The sequence below is a fragment of the Coptis chinensis genome, chromosome 3 (assembly GCF_015680905.1).
Source record: "Coptis chinensis isolate HL-2020 chromosome 3, ASM1568090v1, whole genome shotgun sequence".
Classification (NCBI taxonomy): Eukaryota; Viridiplantae; Streptophyta; class Magnoliopsida; order Ranunculales; family Ranunculaceae; genus Coptis; species Coptis chinensis.
This window is the reverse complement of record NC_141458.1, coordinates 105,306,282-105,323,868: the sequence shown is the minus strand read 5'-3', so window position 1 is coordinate 105,323,868 and position 17,587 is coordinate 105,306,282. Positions and strand designations below refer to the sequence as shown.

General features: G+C 37.7%; 3 protein-coding genes across 3 annotated transcripts; all 3 read left to right on the top strand.

Annotated features, from left to right (window-relative positions):
- Window positions 1-645: 645 nt before the first annotated feature.
- On the top strand, window positions 646-3,461 carry LOC147512541 (pectinesterase PPME1-like). The gene is made up of 4 exons (XM_086595579.1): window positions 646-1,278; window positions 1,969-2,178; window positions 2,306-2,544; window positions 3,114-3,461. Exons 1-4 carry the CDS (start codon window positions 730-732, stop codon window positions 3,271-3,273), a joined length of 1,158 nt encoding a protein of 385 aa, XP_086451705.1. The 5' UTR covers window positions 646-729; the 3' UTR covers window positions 3,274-3,461.
- A 1,258-nt stretch (window positions 3,462-4,719) lies between these two features.
- LOC147512540 (uncharacterized) lies at window positions 4,720-8,423 on the top strand. Its single transcript, XM_086595578.1, has 9 exons — window positions 4,720-5,058; window positions 5,135-5,256; window positions 5,402-5,516; window positions 5,603-5,664; window positions 5,764-5,815; window positions 6,285-6,396; window positions 6,602-6,700; window positions 6,787-6,914; window positions 7,359-8,423. Exons 1-9 carry the CDS (start codon window positions 4,865-4,867, stop codon window positions 8,290-8,292), a joined length of 1,818 nt encoding a protein of 605 aa, XP_086451704.1. The 5' UTR covers window positions 4,720-4,864; the 3' UTR covers window positions 8,293-8,423.
- Window positions 8,424-9,163: 740 nt separating this feature from the next.
- LOC147512539 (ABC transporter B family member 19-like) lies at window positions 9,164-16,620 on the top strand. The gene is made up of 9 exons (XM_086595577.1): window positions 9,164-10,723; window positions 10,903-10,957; window positions 11,063-11,238; window positions 12,318-12,482; window positions 12,575-12,870; window positions 13,176-13,492; window positions 13,629-13,852; window positions 14,092-16,011; window positions 16,144-16,620. Exons 1-9 carry the CDS (start codon window positions 9,449-9,451, stop codon window positions 16,492-16,494), a joined length of 4,779 nt encoding a protein of 1,592 aa, XP_086451703.1. The 5' UTR covers window positions 9,164-9,448; the 3' UTR covers window positions 16,495-16,620.
- Window positions 16,621-17,587: the final 967 nt, after the last annotated feature.

Here is a 17,587-nt window from a genome sequence, read left to right as displayed (position 1 = left end):
TACAAACCAAATAAAAATCTTAGAGAAGTAGAACATTGTCTCTCTCACAACTTCAAGAAATCAATATTGTCATTACAAGCCAAATAAAAACCCTAGAGAAGTAGAATATTATCTCTCTCAGAACTTCAAGAAATCAATATTATCATGCTAGTACATGTCTCTCTTTCTCCCATATTCTTATTTACTGAATTAATGCATTAACATGAAGAAAAAAAAACTTGCTAAATGAACGTGTTAAAATGTTTAAATTGTTTACTGAATTAATACATGTCAAAAATGATTGCTAAATGAATGTATTAACTAGATAAAAAAAAATGGTTATCCTAAAAGAGACAAATTTCTGATTTATTTTCGAATTTTGAAAATTTAAAATTTTCCATTTTTTTTTTCCCCTGAACTTCCTGAATTTGGAAAAGAAATTACCATCCAAAAAATAATTGGATCGGATTTGGAAAGAATATTGTCACTGGATTTTTTTTTTTTTTTTTTTTTTTTTTCCCTCAAAGCATTTATCTCATGACTTTGTTCAAGAATGATGTGTTGCAAGTTGCTGAAAAAACTCTGCTTTGTCTCTAATAACTGCTATAAAAAGCAACGTTAGTTATTCCAATTGCTACAATTAAGCTCGGATGAGAAAGAAACAGTCACAGCTTTTCTTTCCTGTTCTCTCTCTCGTCATTTATATATATTCTTCACTCAGAGGCGTTTTATGGCATGTCCTAAAACAAGATGATTGGAAAAGTGACACACAAAGCCGTTCAGGCAACCTTTTTGACAACCATCTTCTTCTTAATCTTCTATATTGCCATCTCAGCCGAAGACCCGACAAGTACACCCAATGCCGGAACCACGACTCTGCAAGTCAACGTGCCTGCAGCCGGGAACCAAACTTGCTCAGCAGAGCTTGATGCCTTGTTAATGACTGAACTTAGGGATACATCAGGTATAGACCCTGCTCTTTCAGCGGCAGAGAGAGCTCCTAAAATAATTAGGGTAAGGAAGGATGGGAGTGGGGAGTTCAAATCAGTTACCGACGCCCTTAAGAGTATACCGGCTGGGAATACAGTACGCACAATAATTTCAATCGGACCAGGGACGTATAATGAGAAGATACGGGTGGATCGAAACAAGCCCTTCGTAACCTTTATGGGAACAGATCCTAATAGTAAGCCTATTCTGGCTTATAGTTCCATGGCTGCCCAATCTGGTGGAACTTGGAATAGTGCCGCCACTGCTGTGGAATCTGAATACTTTATGGCCGCTAATATCGTATTCCAGGTGAGTTGCAAAACAAAATGATGTGTCACTTTCATCTTTTTTACTTGGTGAGTTGGTGATAACTAACAATTTAACCCACATGTTTAAGATACCACAAAAATCAAAATCCAACAATCAAGATCCATCAGCATTATAAAATAAGTTTCAATTACAGTGATGTTATGGCAAATTTTATTTGTTTACTAGTGCGCTGTTCTCATAATTATGGCCTATTTTGACATGCAATCACGATAGGGGGTGTCCTATATATGGATTCTTCGATCTGAAGGATGGGAGCCTGTTCAAACGGTATCTCTTGGGAGTGAGACTGATGAATCAGCTCTTTGAAGTTTTGAGCTTGTATGTGATTTAAGTTACATTTTGATCTCTATGGTATCTTGCTCTGAAGCTAAAACTCCTAGTTTCCATGCAGTTAAAGATTTGTTATACATGCAGGACACGAACTATACTAAGCATGTGAATTAAGTGGCCGGTGACCGCTGTTGCCTGTTGGATACCACAAGCCAACATAGGCCACCACCAAAATCTCTTAAGCTATATATAGTTTGATAATCTATCATAGTTTATAAGATCAAGCAGTCGTGTGATCAATGTACTAGAACTGTACGCTGATAAGTCCAATATGACTTTTTGCCAATGAGAACATGACACTGACATGTACCAACGGAACTGATTAGTTTCATTGTTCAGAACACAGCACCAAAGCCTACTGGGAAGAAGAACGATGGAGAACAAGCAGTGGCGATGCGGATCTCAGGTGACAAGGCTGCATTCTATAACTGCAGATTCATTAGTTTTCAGGACACACTATGTGATGATGTTGGAAACCACTTTTTTGAGAACTGTTACGTTGAAGGCACTGTTGATTTCGTCTTTGGTACTGGCAAATCACTCTACCTGGTATTGTCCCCCTCCCTTGCGTGCGTTAATTCTGCTCTACACCCTGCTCAGATTTAGTTATAAAACAGCATGTGTCATATATATATGTTTGTGATCTGATTATTTGGGTATTACTATACTTTTACAGTATACCGCGTTACATTCAGTAGGAGACGGTTTTGGCGCAGTCACAGCATCAGGAAGGGGCGTGAAGGATGATGACAGTGCTGGATTTACTTTTGTCCACTGCAAAATCACAGGAAGTGGAAATCTTTATTTGGGCAGGACGTGGAAGAACCAAGCAAAGATCGTGTTTGCATATACCGAAATGGATGGACATATAAATCCTGCAGGGTGGATCAACGATAAGCCTGGCCTACGAGAAGAGTATGTTCTTCCCCCATGATCCTTATAGAAATTGTCAGTGTAGTTTCTTAGTTCAATTCTGGGGGTTCTATTTGGTCCTTAAGAGTGTTTTTTTGCTCACTCAAAGCTCCTAGCAGTCTCCTTGATGGCCACATTTAATCAATGAAAAAGGAAAATCAGCATGAATCGGGTGTCCGACAAATGAATGATATATATGTGACCTACATATTCGAGATAGTCATAATATATCGGTGAACAAGCATTGATTCCTAAAGATATGGGTGGAATTCGAGTTGAGCGGCTCGGGCTGGGCTTGGAGCTCGGCTCAAGCTCGTTCGTTTATAACTATATGAGCCGAGCTCGAGCTCAATTTAAAGCCTTGTGTAATTAACGAGCCCCGAGCTTGAGCATGATAAAACTCGGCTCGTTTAGCTCGAATTGCACCCTTAACTAAAGACGAGTGAGATAGATCGCATTACATTAAACAGTAATATTTTGATCCATGGTTTTAACACAATTCATGTTAGTGGTATAGGGATGTACACACCTAGATTACTACCAAACTAATATTTTTGCATTTGATTTTGTAGCACTATGTTTTATGGAGAGTACAAGTGCTCCGGACCAGGTTCAAGCACAGGCAAGCGTGCAACATATGCAAAGCTATTAACAGATGCAGAAGCAAAACCTTTTCTTGACAAGAGCTACATCAAAGGTGCATCTTGGATTCTCCCCCCTCCTAAGCTATAAAATAGCTCTCAGCAATTGGTTCTTTGATTGCATGCAGTGGAATATCCCATGGGTGCGATGGAAGCTGTAGATTAAAGTTTTGTTTAGCCATAAATAATCATTTGCAACACAACTCCCCCTAAATTTTTTTGGTACTACTTGTTGCATGTAATCTTGTTGTTTCTTAATAGATCGGATTTGTGCGTGGACTCTAGTGTAATGTACCTCGCCGAACTGAGTAGCCTTTCTGGATGGTGATTTTCTTAGTTTACGAAGACACTGACGGAGAGGATTACAGACGGGATATAAAAAACCAAAAAAGAACAACTCCCGCCCTGTGTGGGTGATCTGTATTCTAAATTCTTCATGCCATGCCCTCTTGGTTTTCAAGCATGATGCTGGAATGGATCCATGCATCATTGCATCCTCTCCTTATATAGCCTACAATTGAAAGTCAATCCAAGATCAGGAACTTAGAAAAGGAAGAAAGATTAATGATGAATCCATACAAGATTTTCCACAATATAGGGAACTACTTTTTCCCTATAAACCATACAATGCTTTCCACATTTTCAAAAGTTAAATTCGCTCAGGCACACAATTAGGATATGTGTATGCAGTTATCATTATGCAGCATTTAATCGAGGTCTCGAAAGTCTCAATTAAATTTGTAGAGACGACGCAAACACTATAGAGTTATATAGAACATCATCACAGTGACACCATTGTTCTAAATTCTGTTGCTTGCACAAAAACAATAATTTCGTGTCAGACGCTTTGTGGATAACGTGGCGTCTTATTGCATGGGTATGGTGCTCGGAACCCTTTTGGATAACCTAGTATCGTGCAACTTTATATTGTCTGTTGAACTGTTGACCGATCTTAAACCTCAATTTTGATGCTACCTAGTATTCAGCATTTTTAACCCCAAAATCTATTAAATAAAAAAAACATTTTTAACATGGTAAAAAGCTGTCATTGCAAAGGTGAACTCGTGCACACGTATATACACACAAACACACATATATTTATATTTTAGAGTTAACTGTTGACCGTTCTTTACCCCCTGAAACCTCAGATGGGAAGTATTCAGAAATTTTTAACTTCTATTAAAAAAAAAAAAACATTTTAGAGTTAACGAGTATTAAAAATCACAAAGTCATTAAGAGTTAACGTATTACAAAATCTATTAAATAAAAAGCTGTCATTGCAAGTTGATTTTTTTTTTTTTTATATATTTTGGAGGAGGACCTAATTTCTCCATTTAATAGGAGAAATCCTAATTGACTCATATAGTGAGTGTAATACTATTTAACCATAAATTTTACAATAAAAATTAACATATAATTATTATTTTATTTTATCCCATGTTTCATTTAGCACTGAAATAGTCAAGTTATTAGGATTTCTTCATTATTGGTATTATCTTTAAATTTTCAAATTTACTTACCGTTTGTACCCCATCACCAACGGTCACATTTTTTAAAATCCCCAATATGTACAAAACTTCTTCCCAAGAATGCTGTAAGAATTTGAAGTCCCAACCTCTTGTCCATATAAGTTTGTAAGCAGATTCAAACTTCATTAGTATAATCAACAAAAAAGAAACTCCATGACAATGGCAAGATCAAAATCTCAGTTGCTGAACAAAGAAGACGTTCAAGAAGAATATTTTACTACTAAAAATGAGGACTTATCAACAACTGAAGAAGATGATTCTGACGATGACCCAACTTTCGACATTCTAGAAAAAACACGTTCAAGTTTGTCGAAACTCTCTCTAAAGAAATCTCAATCACAATCACGGTTAGTATATTGTTTTTTTTTAGCCTAATGGGTAGAGTTGGAATTGAGGCAAGTTATTTGTGATTTGTATTTGCAGTACTTCTAAGTTTAATGATTCGGCAAATAATAAAAGGAAGCTAGATTTTGAGGAAGTAAAGACGCCGGAACTCGATGAAGTTGATAAGAAAAGCTTTGAGAATGTTGAAAAGATGATTAAAGGTGCTTTATTTTTCTTTTCTTTTTATTTATTTTAGTATTTGTGGTTGTCGAAAAGTTTAGGTTATAAAATGTACTTGATGAAATGCTTCTGTTAGGGTTGTGTTTAACATTGTTATTTATTTTATTTATTTTGGTTATTTTAATAGCGGCGAGATTGAGAAACTTACAGTTGATCAATGCAAGGTGTACTTGAGGAAACATGGGTTGAGATTAACGGGGAATAAAAATGTTCTTATTGAGCGAATTCGGGAGCACCCTGGGTAATTATGGTTAATTAGTTTTAAAAATCCAATGTTTTTTTTATTGTTTGGTTGACTCATATTTGTTCGTCTATCATGTTTATTAGGATCGTCAATGGAGAAGGAGAACAGAAGTATCCCGCATTGAGCTTTGTCTTGAATTGTAAAGGTTAGATGCAATTTTATGAGTAGTAAGAGAATGTTGAATATAATGGAGTTGATTTCCTTAATTAGTATTTCTGATGATAACTGACGACGTTGTTTGTAGGGGATGCATGCACCGGTGATGTCGTAATGTTTGAGCAGAACGTCTACGAAATGTAAGTTTTTGTTCTGTTTTCATGTACAGTCACAGTCGTTTGGAATTTTGAAATAAGCAAAGTGTACTATAATATTTTGTTTTGTGTTTTTTAGTCTTTTGATTTATTTCATGAGATACAATACGCTTAAAAGCATTCAAACTTGGGCAAACTCTTAGAGCTTCATTAAAGTGATGGAAGAAATCTAGACATACAGTATAAGCTATTGTTTGTATTGGTTTATTTATACTTATTTGCATATGCTCCTTCATTTGAACCTCTTTTATGGAGGTGGTGCTCCACTCGATCGAGATCAATTTTGTTCTGTTGATAGATATTACAGGACATGTTTTTTATTTGTCTCGAGTCCAAGGCTTGTAGAGTTCCATGTGAAACCTTCTTTATGCTCACGGTTTAAAAAGTGACCCCTCACCGTGTTTTTCTTTTTGTTTTTTTTGCTGTTTTCTGATCTGTTTCTTATTCTTTAAAGGTACAACATAGCATCTAGGAGCGCTAGTGGCCCTCCTTGTGGTACTCGGATTGTTGCAGGGCGTATTGTGAAAGAAAGTTATGGTGCTGCCAAACAACAGCACACATTTACAGTATGTTTTTTGCCAGGAAGATGGAACGAATAATTGTTTCATGTGATTATAAATATTTAGAGAGTTAAGCATGAATGAACTTTCTTGCCATCGCTGATTTCTGATTGTATGTGTATTCTGTGCAAGTGTTTCTTATCTAGTCACGTATTCATGTAATGTAACACTTATTTTGATATACCTCTGCGAATATGTTAACTTCTATTAGATTGAGGTGCTCTGGAGCAAAGGAGAGAAACCTATACCTCCATTTCATCCTCTTTTGATCAAGGGGAGAAACCTATATCGACTTAAGACAATGAGGCAGGTCTGTCTTGGGGAAGTTTTCTAACTCCCATTTGTCATCTTATCTATCTGTGATATATTTATAGCTAATTACTTTTCTCAATTCAGAAATGGACTGATGAATTGGAAAGGAGTAAAGTTTTGCTAGAAAAGCACTCAAGAGGGTCTTTCGCAAGGTCAAGTAGAGAAACAAGGGTTCAAGAGAAGGAGTTGAAGAAGATTCGTAAGGAACAAAGGTGAACCTTTATAAGCTTCATTTATAGCTTTTTGTATTGCTTGAAGAACTTTTTTATTTTTTACTTTTTCGTTATGGTAAATTATCAGCATAATTGTAAGATTACTATAAAAGACATAGCCTATACTTGGCCTGATTTTCTGCGACACATTATAGGAAGTTTCCAGCTACTAGTTGAGTTGTTGCTCAAGTGTTGGGGTTAGTGGTTACTGAAAACTTGACAGATAAACTATATCATTTAAAAAACACAATTCATATGACGCTGTTTAAGTCTAGCTGCGAGTTATCTTCATTAATAGACTCCATACAAAATTTGGTAGGGTGCCAATTATGGTGTTGCAATTAGAGAGAGATGCCCCTTGTGATTAGCATTTTGATTAAAACTGATGTATCTTCTACTGTGTGTAATTTTTATTCTTTAATATTATTGTTACTACAATTTCAGGTTTGTGAGAAACACGTGCATCACGATGCACAAGGAGAACCAGCATCCCCACCCCATTCCACTTAAACCTAACTCTTCCCAAGAACAGCCTGTTATTTCGCAAAGACAGCAGAAACCTGTTGAATCAACAATGCAACCAAACAGGATTCTTACTGGGATCAAGCAACAGCCTAGCTTTATGCCTCAGCCAAGTCAGATCAAACCTAAACCTGCTGAATCAATAATGCAACCAAAGAGGATTCTTACTGAGATCAGCCAACAGCCTAAGTTTATGCCTCAACCAAGTCAGATCAAACCTAAACCTGTTGAATCAATAATGCAACCAAAGAGGATTCTTACTGAGATCAGCCAACAGCCTAAGTTTATGCCTCAACCAAGTCAGATCAAACCCCAAATGAATAGTTTGGTGCAGAAAACTTATGCCCCAGAAAACATAGTTAAAATTCAGAACACAGATGTATCTTGGAAATGGTGGGGCAACATCAACGAAGTTGAGAAACAAGCAAATACAGTGAAAGATCATCAATCCTATGCCCAATCATGGCCATCCCATGTTCAAGCATATCCAAGTGGACCTGTTAACAAGCAAGCTTTGACAAACTTAAACTCACCTCCTAGAAGTCCTTCGAGGCACCCCATGCAAGAGCAGCATTGCAGATTCTATGCCCGAGGATGGTGTTATAATGGAGATAACTGCAAATTTCTGCATGAATACAGGAGAGAACAAAGCTTCAATTCTCCTCCTCGGAGTCCCCTGCATCTAAATCACGGTAAATTTAATCAATGTCATAATCCAAATGGATATGTCCGCAAACAATCCTCAACAAGCTTGAATATGCCTCCAAGAAGTCCCAAGCGACAACAACACTGCTGGCAGTATGCTGTTGGAGGAAGGTGTTCTTATGGAGATAACTGTAAGTTTCTGCATACATGAAGGACAGAGCAGAAGTGAGCATCATCCAGTCGGTCAATATAGGTATTAGCTAGACAAAGAAGTTGATGGAGGAGATTTTCTTAAGCTCAGATGGCTGACGTTTTGCAAGGTTTCATATGTTTGCCATAAATTCTTGTTGAGAGAGGTTGGATATCTACTGATGTCCACCCAAATTTGTTGTGGGATGAATTCCATTTAGTCCGAAGTGTTGCTTGAGCATTTCGGTGCTCATTGCGAAAAGGATTTTTGTTAATCTTGTGGCTTGTGCTTTTGTGTAGGATTCTTTTGACGTGTTCATAGGTTGACTTTATAATATCCAAATTATATTTTGTAAGTTGCCTTAGAAAGGGTAGTTTGCCACTAGTTTACAGTCTAACTAGGAAAAAGAAAAAGATAAAAAGGTGACAGTATAACCAATGTGGGGGGACTGGGGAGGGCGGATAGTCCATCAATGCAGGTCAAGAAGAGAAATGATTCTTTTATTTTTTCGATAATTAAGAGAAATGATTCTTCTTTGCTGGCCCGTTGTATGATCTGATCTTATATTACAGTATTAGACGCATAGTTGGTTTAGCTCGGGTATTACTTATTTCGTACAGAATAAGTTCTAAGGGTGATGAAGCTAATAAACTAGTACCTTTGTATTATCTGAGTTTACAGTATATTGGTTTGTAAATTCTTCTAATAGACACTGAGACGATTAGTTTATTAATACTGTGACAACTTTTTCTTAGGCTTACATATGTGCATTCTAGGCTGTCTAATGATTTAATTAACACTTAAATATATGGTTACTGCTGACTCTCCTGTCAAATGGTTTGAATTAACTGTTTTAATATTTCAGAATTCAAACAAGATTTACTTCGCTGTTAATTGGTAGGTATTATTTATTCGATGCTAAGGAAAAGACACTGAAGTAAACCTTCAACTATTTAGTAAGATTAGATAAACACAAAATGAACAAATGGCGGATTTATCAGTGTTGCTTGATTCGTAACAAGGCCCAGTAAGGACAAATGCCTGCAAAGTAGCTTCTTGTTCTTGTCTTACAACAGCTCAGATTCCCGCATATGGTTGTTATGATGCTTATGAGCTCTCCATCCTCTAAAATTTATGCAACTCATTGAAGCCATTCCAGAAAATCCACTTTCGGTCCATGGCTGAATCATCTTTTGATATGGAATACTCTCCGCCGCGTCGTTCACGTGGCTCTCGTCTACGCCATACCACACCAGCAACCTCACGCTACCCGTCTCGTTCAGTTACACCAACTGGCTCGCGCTATCCTTCTCGTTCACTTACACCAACTGGCTCAAGCTACACATCTCGTTCATTCACACCAAATGGCTCCCGCACTCCAGGTGGACGTAGATACCATCCATCTCCAATCACTCCATTTGGTGGCAATGATGATATGTCATGGCAAGGTGAAATTTCATGGACCTTTCAACCGATGGGGTGGCGAGATGGTCGTAATGATCTGGGTGCAGCGCTTAGTCCATGGGCGGCTTCTTCGACTCCATTGGGTAGTCGACAGGTCTTTCGGCGTTCGGCTAATGATTACTATCTCTCTCACACTTCCAATGGTTACAACAGTTATGCTAATCCTTCTTATGAAACTTCATTTTTTGGTGGTGCGACTTCTGGTGGAAGAATTGAGCTTCAAAGCTTTGTCGCTAGTCATAAGAAGTCTCCAAGATTTGTAACAATGGGAGCTATAAAGGAGAGTGATGGTGATGGTCGTAGAGTTTCTTTAGCTGAAGGGGATGAGCTAAGTATGGTCGATTTTAATGATCCAAAGGCTGTTAATCATCAAATTAATCAACCAGAAGCTGCTCCAAGTTTTAATCATTTTCATGCAAGAGAACGTTCATCTGGTGCATCTCATCATGCTTATCATGATAAGCATATAAATGAGAATGATGATGATTATGATGACGACGATGCTGACTATGGACACGGACACGGTCAACATGGAAGGACCCCTTTTGCTCATGGTCATGGTGGGCATGGACATCAACAACATGGAAGGTCCCCCTATGCTCATGGTCATGGTGGGCGACAAGACAAGGTAGAAAATCATGATGGTGGTTCAAGACATTATAAATCAACTTATGACCAACATAGTATTACTGGTGGTCATGATGATAAGGGAAGATCAATGGGTCATCATTATGATAGTGGTTTAGATGATGAGGATGATGAAGATGACGATATGGAGAGTGGAAGAGGAACCAAGTCAGTTGGATTGTTTGGCTTATTCAAATATTCTTCAAAGTTTGATATGATTCTTGTGTTTTTTGGATGTCTCGGGGCTTTGATTAATGGAGGATCGCTTCCTTGGTATTCTTATCTCTTTGGGGACTTTGTGAACAAGATTGCTACGGATTCTAAAGATGACTTGAGCAAGATGATGGATGATGTTCAAAAGGTATGATATGTATGAGAGATATTGCACAACTCCTTCTTTCTCTCTAAGTATGTACAAATTTTGCCATATTGATCCTCTTTTTTGTTTTCAAAAGTTCATTCATTTTTTTATTGTCAAATTTTCGATGACGTGATAGGCCTTTGATTTTGATTTTTTGATTTTTGTTTTATTTCGTCCAGGTATGTCTTCTCATGGCTGGACTTGCAGCTATTGTTGTGGTAGGCGCATATATGGGTAAGAAAGTATAACAATGCACACACTAATCCATATTTTTATACACAACATATAAATAGATAGCTACTCTATCATATTATTGAAGAAATGAACTTCTTTGTATAGAGATCACATGTTGGAGAATGGTGGGAGAAAGATCAGCACAACGTATAAGAACTAAGTATCTGAGAGCAATTTTGAGACAAGATGTTGCTTTTTTTGACACTCAAGTGAACACAGGTGATATCATGCATGGCATTTCTAGTGATGTTGCACAGATCCAAGAAGTTATGGGAGAGAAGGTCAGTGCTCAATTTAAGTTCTGTTCTGTTTTGTTTTTTGGTTGTTCTAGTCTGTATGGGTATGTTTTAGTTTAGCTCAGCGAAGTTGCACTTCATTCACTCAATATCTATATTAGCACTAGTACATGATTAAAATATGTTGTTTTGAGATTGAATAGGTTATATGCTTGTATACAATATGGTCAAGAGAAACACGTTACAATAAATGTTGTCATCAAATGATTAGTTATGTCCATCTGAAAAAAATTAAGCCGGCTGCTTCTATTATTTTTTTTGTTGGTTTGGCGTTGAATTCAGGTTGATGAATCACTTCCATGAAAAGACGATTGAAGTCTACTTAGAAATAAGTATAGTTCCCATTCCAACACAGATGATTCTAATACCAATAAATTGAACACTAAACATATATAAAACCAATTATGGTTGTCGTACAATGACAAATGGCACATGATGCTACTAAAAAGTGTATCCGTTTTTTATAATTTTATATATTAAGGAATGGATTAGAAGTTAGTAAACTATGGAGTATGATGTTTGAAGTTTGAATAATGTTTTTACCTTCAATATTGACTTTAATTTGGTCACTGAACGAAGCTACTATGTGTGCCAAGTGTGTGTATGGATGAGGCAGGCTTAAGGAGGTTAGAAAAAAATTGGAGAGTTGTATATTTCCTATCAGAGGTACAATTTACTAATATCCTCGAGTACGTAGAAAAAAGTGGAAGAAAGAAGTACGAACTTCGTTAAAATGGATTTAATTTGTTGTCAGATTGTGCTTAGTATGATGAAGCAAAAGTTGGAGGGTAAAACTACGGACAAATTTTACAGAATTAATTGGTAATGCAGCCTGTAAAGACTAGATGGAGTTTTGCCTTCGCTTCATCTCACGATTTTAGCAACACAGCTATGGTTTGCTCAGCCATGTTGCTTTATACAATCAAGGCTATAATAAGTGAAATCTCCTTGGAAATGGTGCCTAGAAATAAAAAATATTAGTATGAATATTGTTATCTATCGTCTCATGAACTGTTAATAAAAAATTAACATGAAAATTTGATATATTCGGTAATTAAATGCAGATGGCGCACTTTGTTCATCATATATTCACCTTCATCTGTGGATATGCTGTGGGTTTTCTGAGGTCATGGAGAGTTTCTTTAGTGGTTCTGGCTGTGACCCCATTGACCATGTTTTGTGGAATAGCTTATAAGGCTATTTACGTTGGCTTAACAGCCAAGGAAGAGGTATGAATTAAGACTCAAACAAATTCAAGATCTCATAATTAGTCCTTTCAGCCTCGCGCATCATTTACTGTATTTTTTCTGTGCATTTGAAGGCTTCATATAGAAAAGCCGGCGGAGTTGCAGAACAAGCTATTGGTTCAATTAGAACTGTTTTTTCTTTCGTTGCTGAGGATAATTTGGCAGCAAAATATGCTGATTTATTGGAAAAGTCGGTGCCCTTTGGAGCTAAGCTTGGGTTCGCTAAGGGTGCTGGAATGGGGATAATCTACTTGGTCACATACTCAACGTGGGCACTAGCATTTTGGTATGGATCTATCTTGGTTGCTAAGAAAGAGATCACAGGAGGTGAGGCTATTGCTTGTTTCTTTGGAGTTAATGTAGGGGGAAGGTAATGCAGTTTCATTGTCCCACTCTTCTGCTCTAATTTTCATAATCTAGATTTCATTCTCGACAGCAAATAAGGAAGAAAAGACATTTTACGAAATTTCCGAGAGAAGTAATGCTAACAACAATACACCTCTCAGTACAGTGTAATTGTAGTATGTATGCTATAGTCTGGTGGTAAGTATGCAACTAATCTATGAGTTGTCTATGAGTGTAACATTTCTCTTACGAAAATATTTGATAAATTGTACGTGTCTCTTCTCTTAACATTATCAAACTTCATCTGAAAATTTTCATTGATTTTCCCAGGGGTTTGGCGTTGTCACTATCATATTTCGCGCAGTTTGCACAGGGCACAGTGGCTGCAAGTCGAGTGTTCGAAATCATTGATAGGGTGCCTGAGATAGATCCATACGACTTCAACGGCAGGACACTACCAACTGTCAAAGGAAAAATAGAATTCAAAAGTGTTACTTTTGCATATCCATCCAGACCTGATGCTCTAATTCTACACTCACTCAATGTTGTGGTTCCACCTTCCAAGACTCTTGCATTGGTTGGAGCTAGTGGAGGTGGCAAGTCCACCATTTTTGCTCTCATTGAAAGGTTCTATGATCCAATCAAAGGTAGGCTGCACTTCAGAATTGTCCTCGCCAACTATTTTTAAGATTTCCCAAATGCAGTTTTTCAATTGAAAGTAATGTTTCCAAGGGATCGGACCAATGTATCAGTCTGAACAGTACTTTCACTTATATTGTACAGGGATGATATGCTTGGATAATAATGATATAAGGACTTTACAAGTGAAGTGGTTGAGGAGTCAGATAGGCATGGTAGGCCAAGAGCCACTGCTGTTCACTACAACAATACTAGAGAATGTGATGATGGGAAAGGAGAACGCAACCAAGAAGGAGGCGATTGCTGCTTGTATTGCGGCCAATGCTCACAACTTCATCTCAAGCCTTCCCCAAGGCTATGACACTCAGGTGCTACACTTATACTCTGTTTGTTGAATCTGAAACTTTTAAGTGTAAAAATGAGATGTAGACAGGATTAGAATTACTGCAATTAGATATCTCAACTGTCCGTCGTTTCCATTTTGAAAATCTGTTATATGAACATGAAATGTATCGAATGCCGAGCTTAACATTTTTTATCTACTTAAAAGTTATCTTGTTCAACTAAAAATCTTCTAACCTCAAAGGAATTTCATGTTCTTGTTCAGGTTGGTGACCGAGGTGTCCAACTCTCTGGTGGACAGAAGCAGCGCATTGCTCTTGCTAGAGCAATGATAAAAGATCCTAGGATCCTTCTCTTAGATGAACCAACTAGTGCCTTAGACCCTGAATCTGAGGCCATTGTCCAACAAACCATTGACAAAGTCTCCAGCAAACGTACAACCCTGGTCATTGCTCATAGACTAGCAACTGTCAGAAATGCTCACACCATTGTTGTTCTCAACCATGGAACCGTCATTGAGATTGGCGATCATCGTCAACTCATGGATCAAACTGGGGCCTACTTCAACCTTGTCAAGCTTGCCTCCGAAACAATCTCGCAACCAAATCCCAAACAAAATTTTGACATGGAGCGCTCCTTCTATGATAAATCAGTTTACGATGTTTCTAAACCAAAGCATGCGAATGATATCTCAAGGTCCAGGTATGCGAAATCCATGCAAGAAGAAGATGAAGAGGATGTTGTTGAAGAACATGAACAAAAGCCCAATAAAATTCAGCTCTCTAAATTGTGGAAGTTACAAAAACCAGAGGCTTCAATGCTCTTTTTAGGCTTTCTCTTGGGTATGCTTGCTGGTGCAATTTTATCTATTTTCCCTCTACTTCTAGGCCTAGCTCTTGAGATCTATTTCAATGACGACTCTTCAAAGATGAAAAGAGAAGTTGGGCTTCTTTGCTTAGCGCTTGTGGGTTTAGGCATTGGCTGCGTAATTTCGATGACAGGTCAGCAAGGTTTCTGTGGTTGGGCTGGAACAAAGCTCACAAAGAGGGTGAGGGATCTTTTATTCAAATCAATACTGAAGCAAGAACCAGGTTGGTTTGATTTTGAAGAGAATTCAACCGGAGTTCTTGTTTCTAGGCTTTCGATGGACTGTATTAGCTTCAGGTCTGTCCTTGGTGATCGGTTTTCAGTTTTATTCATGGGTTTAAGTTCAGCTTCTGTTGGCTTAATTATATCCTTTTCGTTGGATTGGAAGCTGGCTCTTCTTGCAGCGGCTCTCACTCCATTCACCCTTGGAGCAAGCTATTTCAGCTTAATCATCAATATAGGACCAAAGTTAAATAATACTTCTTATGCAAGGGCTAGTAGCATTGCAGCAAATGCCGTTTCCAATATAAGAACTGTGATGACATTTTCAGCTCAACAGCAGTTAGTTTCATCTTTCGACCAAGCCTTATCAGAGCCGAGGAGGAAATCTATGAAGAGGTCACAGATCTTGGGATTAGCCCTTGGATTCTCTCAAGGTTCAATGTACGCAGCATACACTCTAACTCTTTGGTTTGGTGCATACCAAGTAAAGAAAAGAGAAACAAGCTTCGGTGAAGTGTACAAGATTTTCTTGATCTTAGTTTTGAGTTCATTCTCAGTTGGGCAATTAGCAGGTCTTGCACCTGACACGTCAAATGCACCATCGGCTGTGCCTGCAGTTTTAGATGTCATCACCCGTAAGCCACTGATTGATGATAATAAACAGAAGGGAAGGAAGGTGGATGGATCCAAACCATTGAGTCTTGAGTTCAAGCTGGTGACCTTTTCGTACCCATCAAGGCCAGAAATCATGGTTTTAAGAGATTTTTCGATGAAAGTCAGAGGAGGATCTATGGTAGCCTTAGTAGGGGGAAGTGGGTCAGGGAAATCTACGGTGATTTGGCTCGTTCAGAGGTTTTATGATCCAAATCAAGGGAAGATCACGATGGGAGGAGTAGATTTGAGAGAGATTAATCTAAAATGGCTAAGGCAACAGACAGCTTTGGTGGGACAGGAGCCGGCATTGTTTGCTGGTAGTATAAGGGACAATATTGCATTTGGAGCCCCAAATGCTTCTTGGACCGAGATTGAAGAAGCTGCACAAGAAGCGTATATTCACAAATTCATCAGTGGTTTGCCCCAAGGGTATGAAACAGAGGTAAGAATTCATTGTAACTACCGCCTTTCGTTCTCTGTTTACTTTGTGAAAAGTTGTCTTCCTTGGTATGGAGGTTCAATGGTTATGATTTTATGACTATTTTTATGATTAATGAAAACCATTGTTGTACAGGTGGGAGAAAGTGGCGTACAGCTATCAGGTGGGCAGAAGCAGAGAATAGCAATAGCAAGAGCAATCCTGAAAAGATCAAAGATACTACTATTGGACGAGGCAAGCAGTGCACTAGACATAGAATCAGAGAAACACATTCAAGAAGCATTAATGAAGGTATCGAAGAGGGCCACAACAATTGTAGTAGCTCACAGACTCTCTACCATCCGAGACGCTGATTACATTGCTGTAGTGAAAGATGGTGCACTAGCTGAATTTGGCAGTCATGATGAACTCATGTCTTCACACTTGAATGGTGCATATGCTAATCTAGTTAGAACAGAAATGGAAGCTAACGCATTTTCATCATAGAATAATATTTACACGTTCCGATGTATCTCTCTCTCTGTGTAAAGTACGTGAATTATGTCCATTGGAAAGCAAATTGCCTATCCATTTGTGAATACAATTCTGTTATTACAACAGTGGTAACGAAAATGTATTGTGGGTTACATCTAAAATACTATAATAATCACGACTCTCATCTACAGTAGGGCAATAGTGAAATATTATTATTTTATTCTAAAATACTATAATAATCACGACTCTCATCTACAGTAGGGCAATAGTGAAATATTATTATTTTATGTACCTCTTGGTCTCTTCGTCATTTTTTGTCTGATTTAATATAAAATTTTACCTTTATACCTTTGCATATTTACAAATTTAGTTATGTTTACTTTTTGGATTAGTCAACTATTTGGGATGAACTAACAGCATCATGTGCGGAGCCGCACATGCATCATGCTAGTATAGATAATTTAAATGCAAAAATATGGACTACAGTATATTTTTTTATTTTACCATCATTCTGTCTTCTTTAAATGTGTGGGTTATATAAATTCAACCACTGGACTTTATTTTAGATGCATGGAATGCCGAATACAACGTTGAAGAGGCATTATACCACTCAAGTGAAATTGATTAGTTAGCATCTCAAAGGGTAAATTACAATTAATAACAATCTTCATATATCGATTATCCTAACCAAAGTTGATGCAATGCAAAGAACAAGACTACAAGAGATTGCTGGTGCTCCGTTTAAAAGATATGGCCTTCATGGGCCTCCTAATAATCCCGTCTGCAGCCTATGCTCCTTGCTTAGGAATGAAATTGGCCTCCATTCCTTCCTGTTCAAGTCACAAACGAACAACTGATCTTCGTGGCGTACCAAAATTTTTATTTTTTCACGGATCTAATAAGTTACCCCGCTCATCAACTCTCGCTGCAACAAGGCAGGTGTTGTCCGACAAGAAGCTCTTCAGAAAACTACTAGGCATACCCTCTAATAAGGATTGAAGACTAACTGTGTGCTTCTTATACAGTTATACCACATGTATATATGAAAGCCCGTTTCTAAATACATACTCAGTTGATCACCCGAGAAAATTGTGATGCACATACT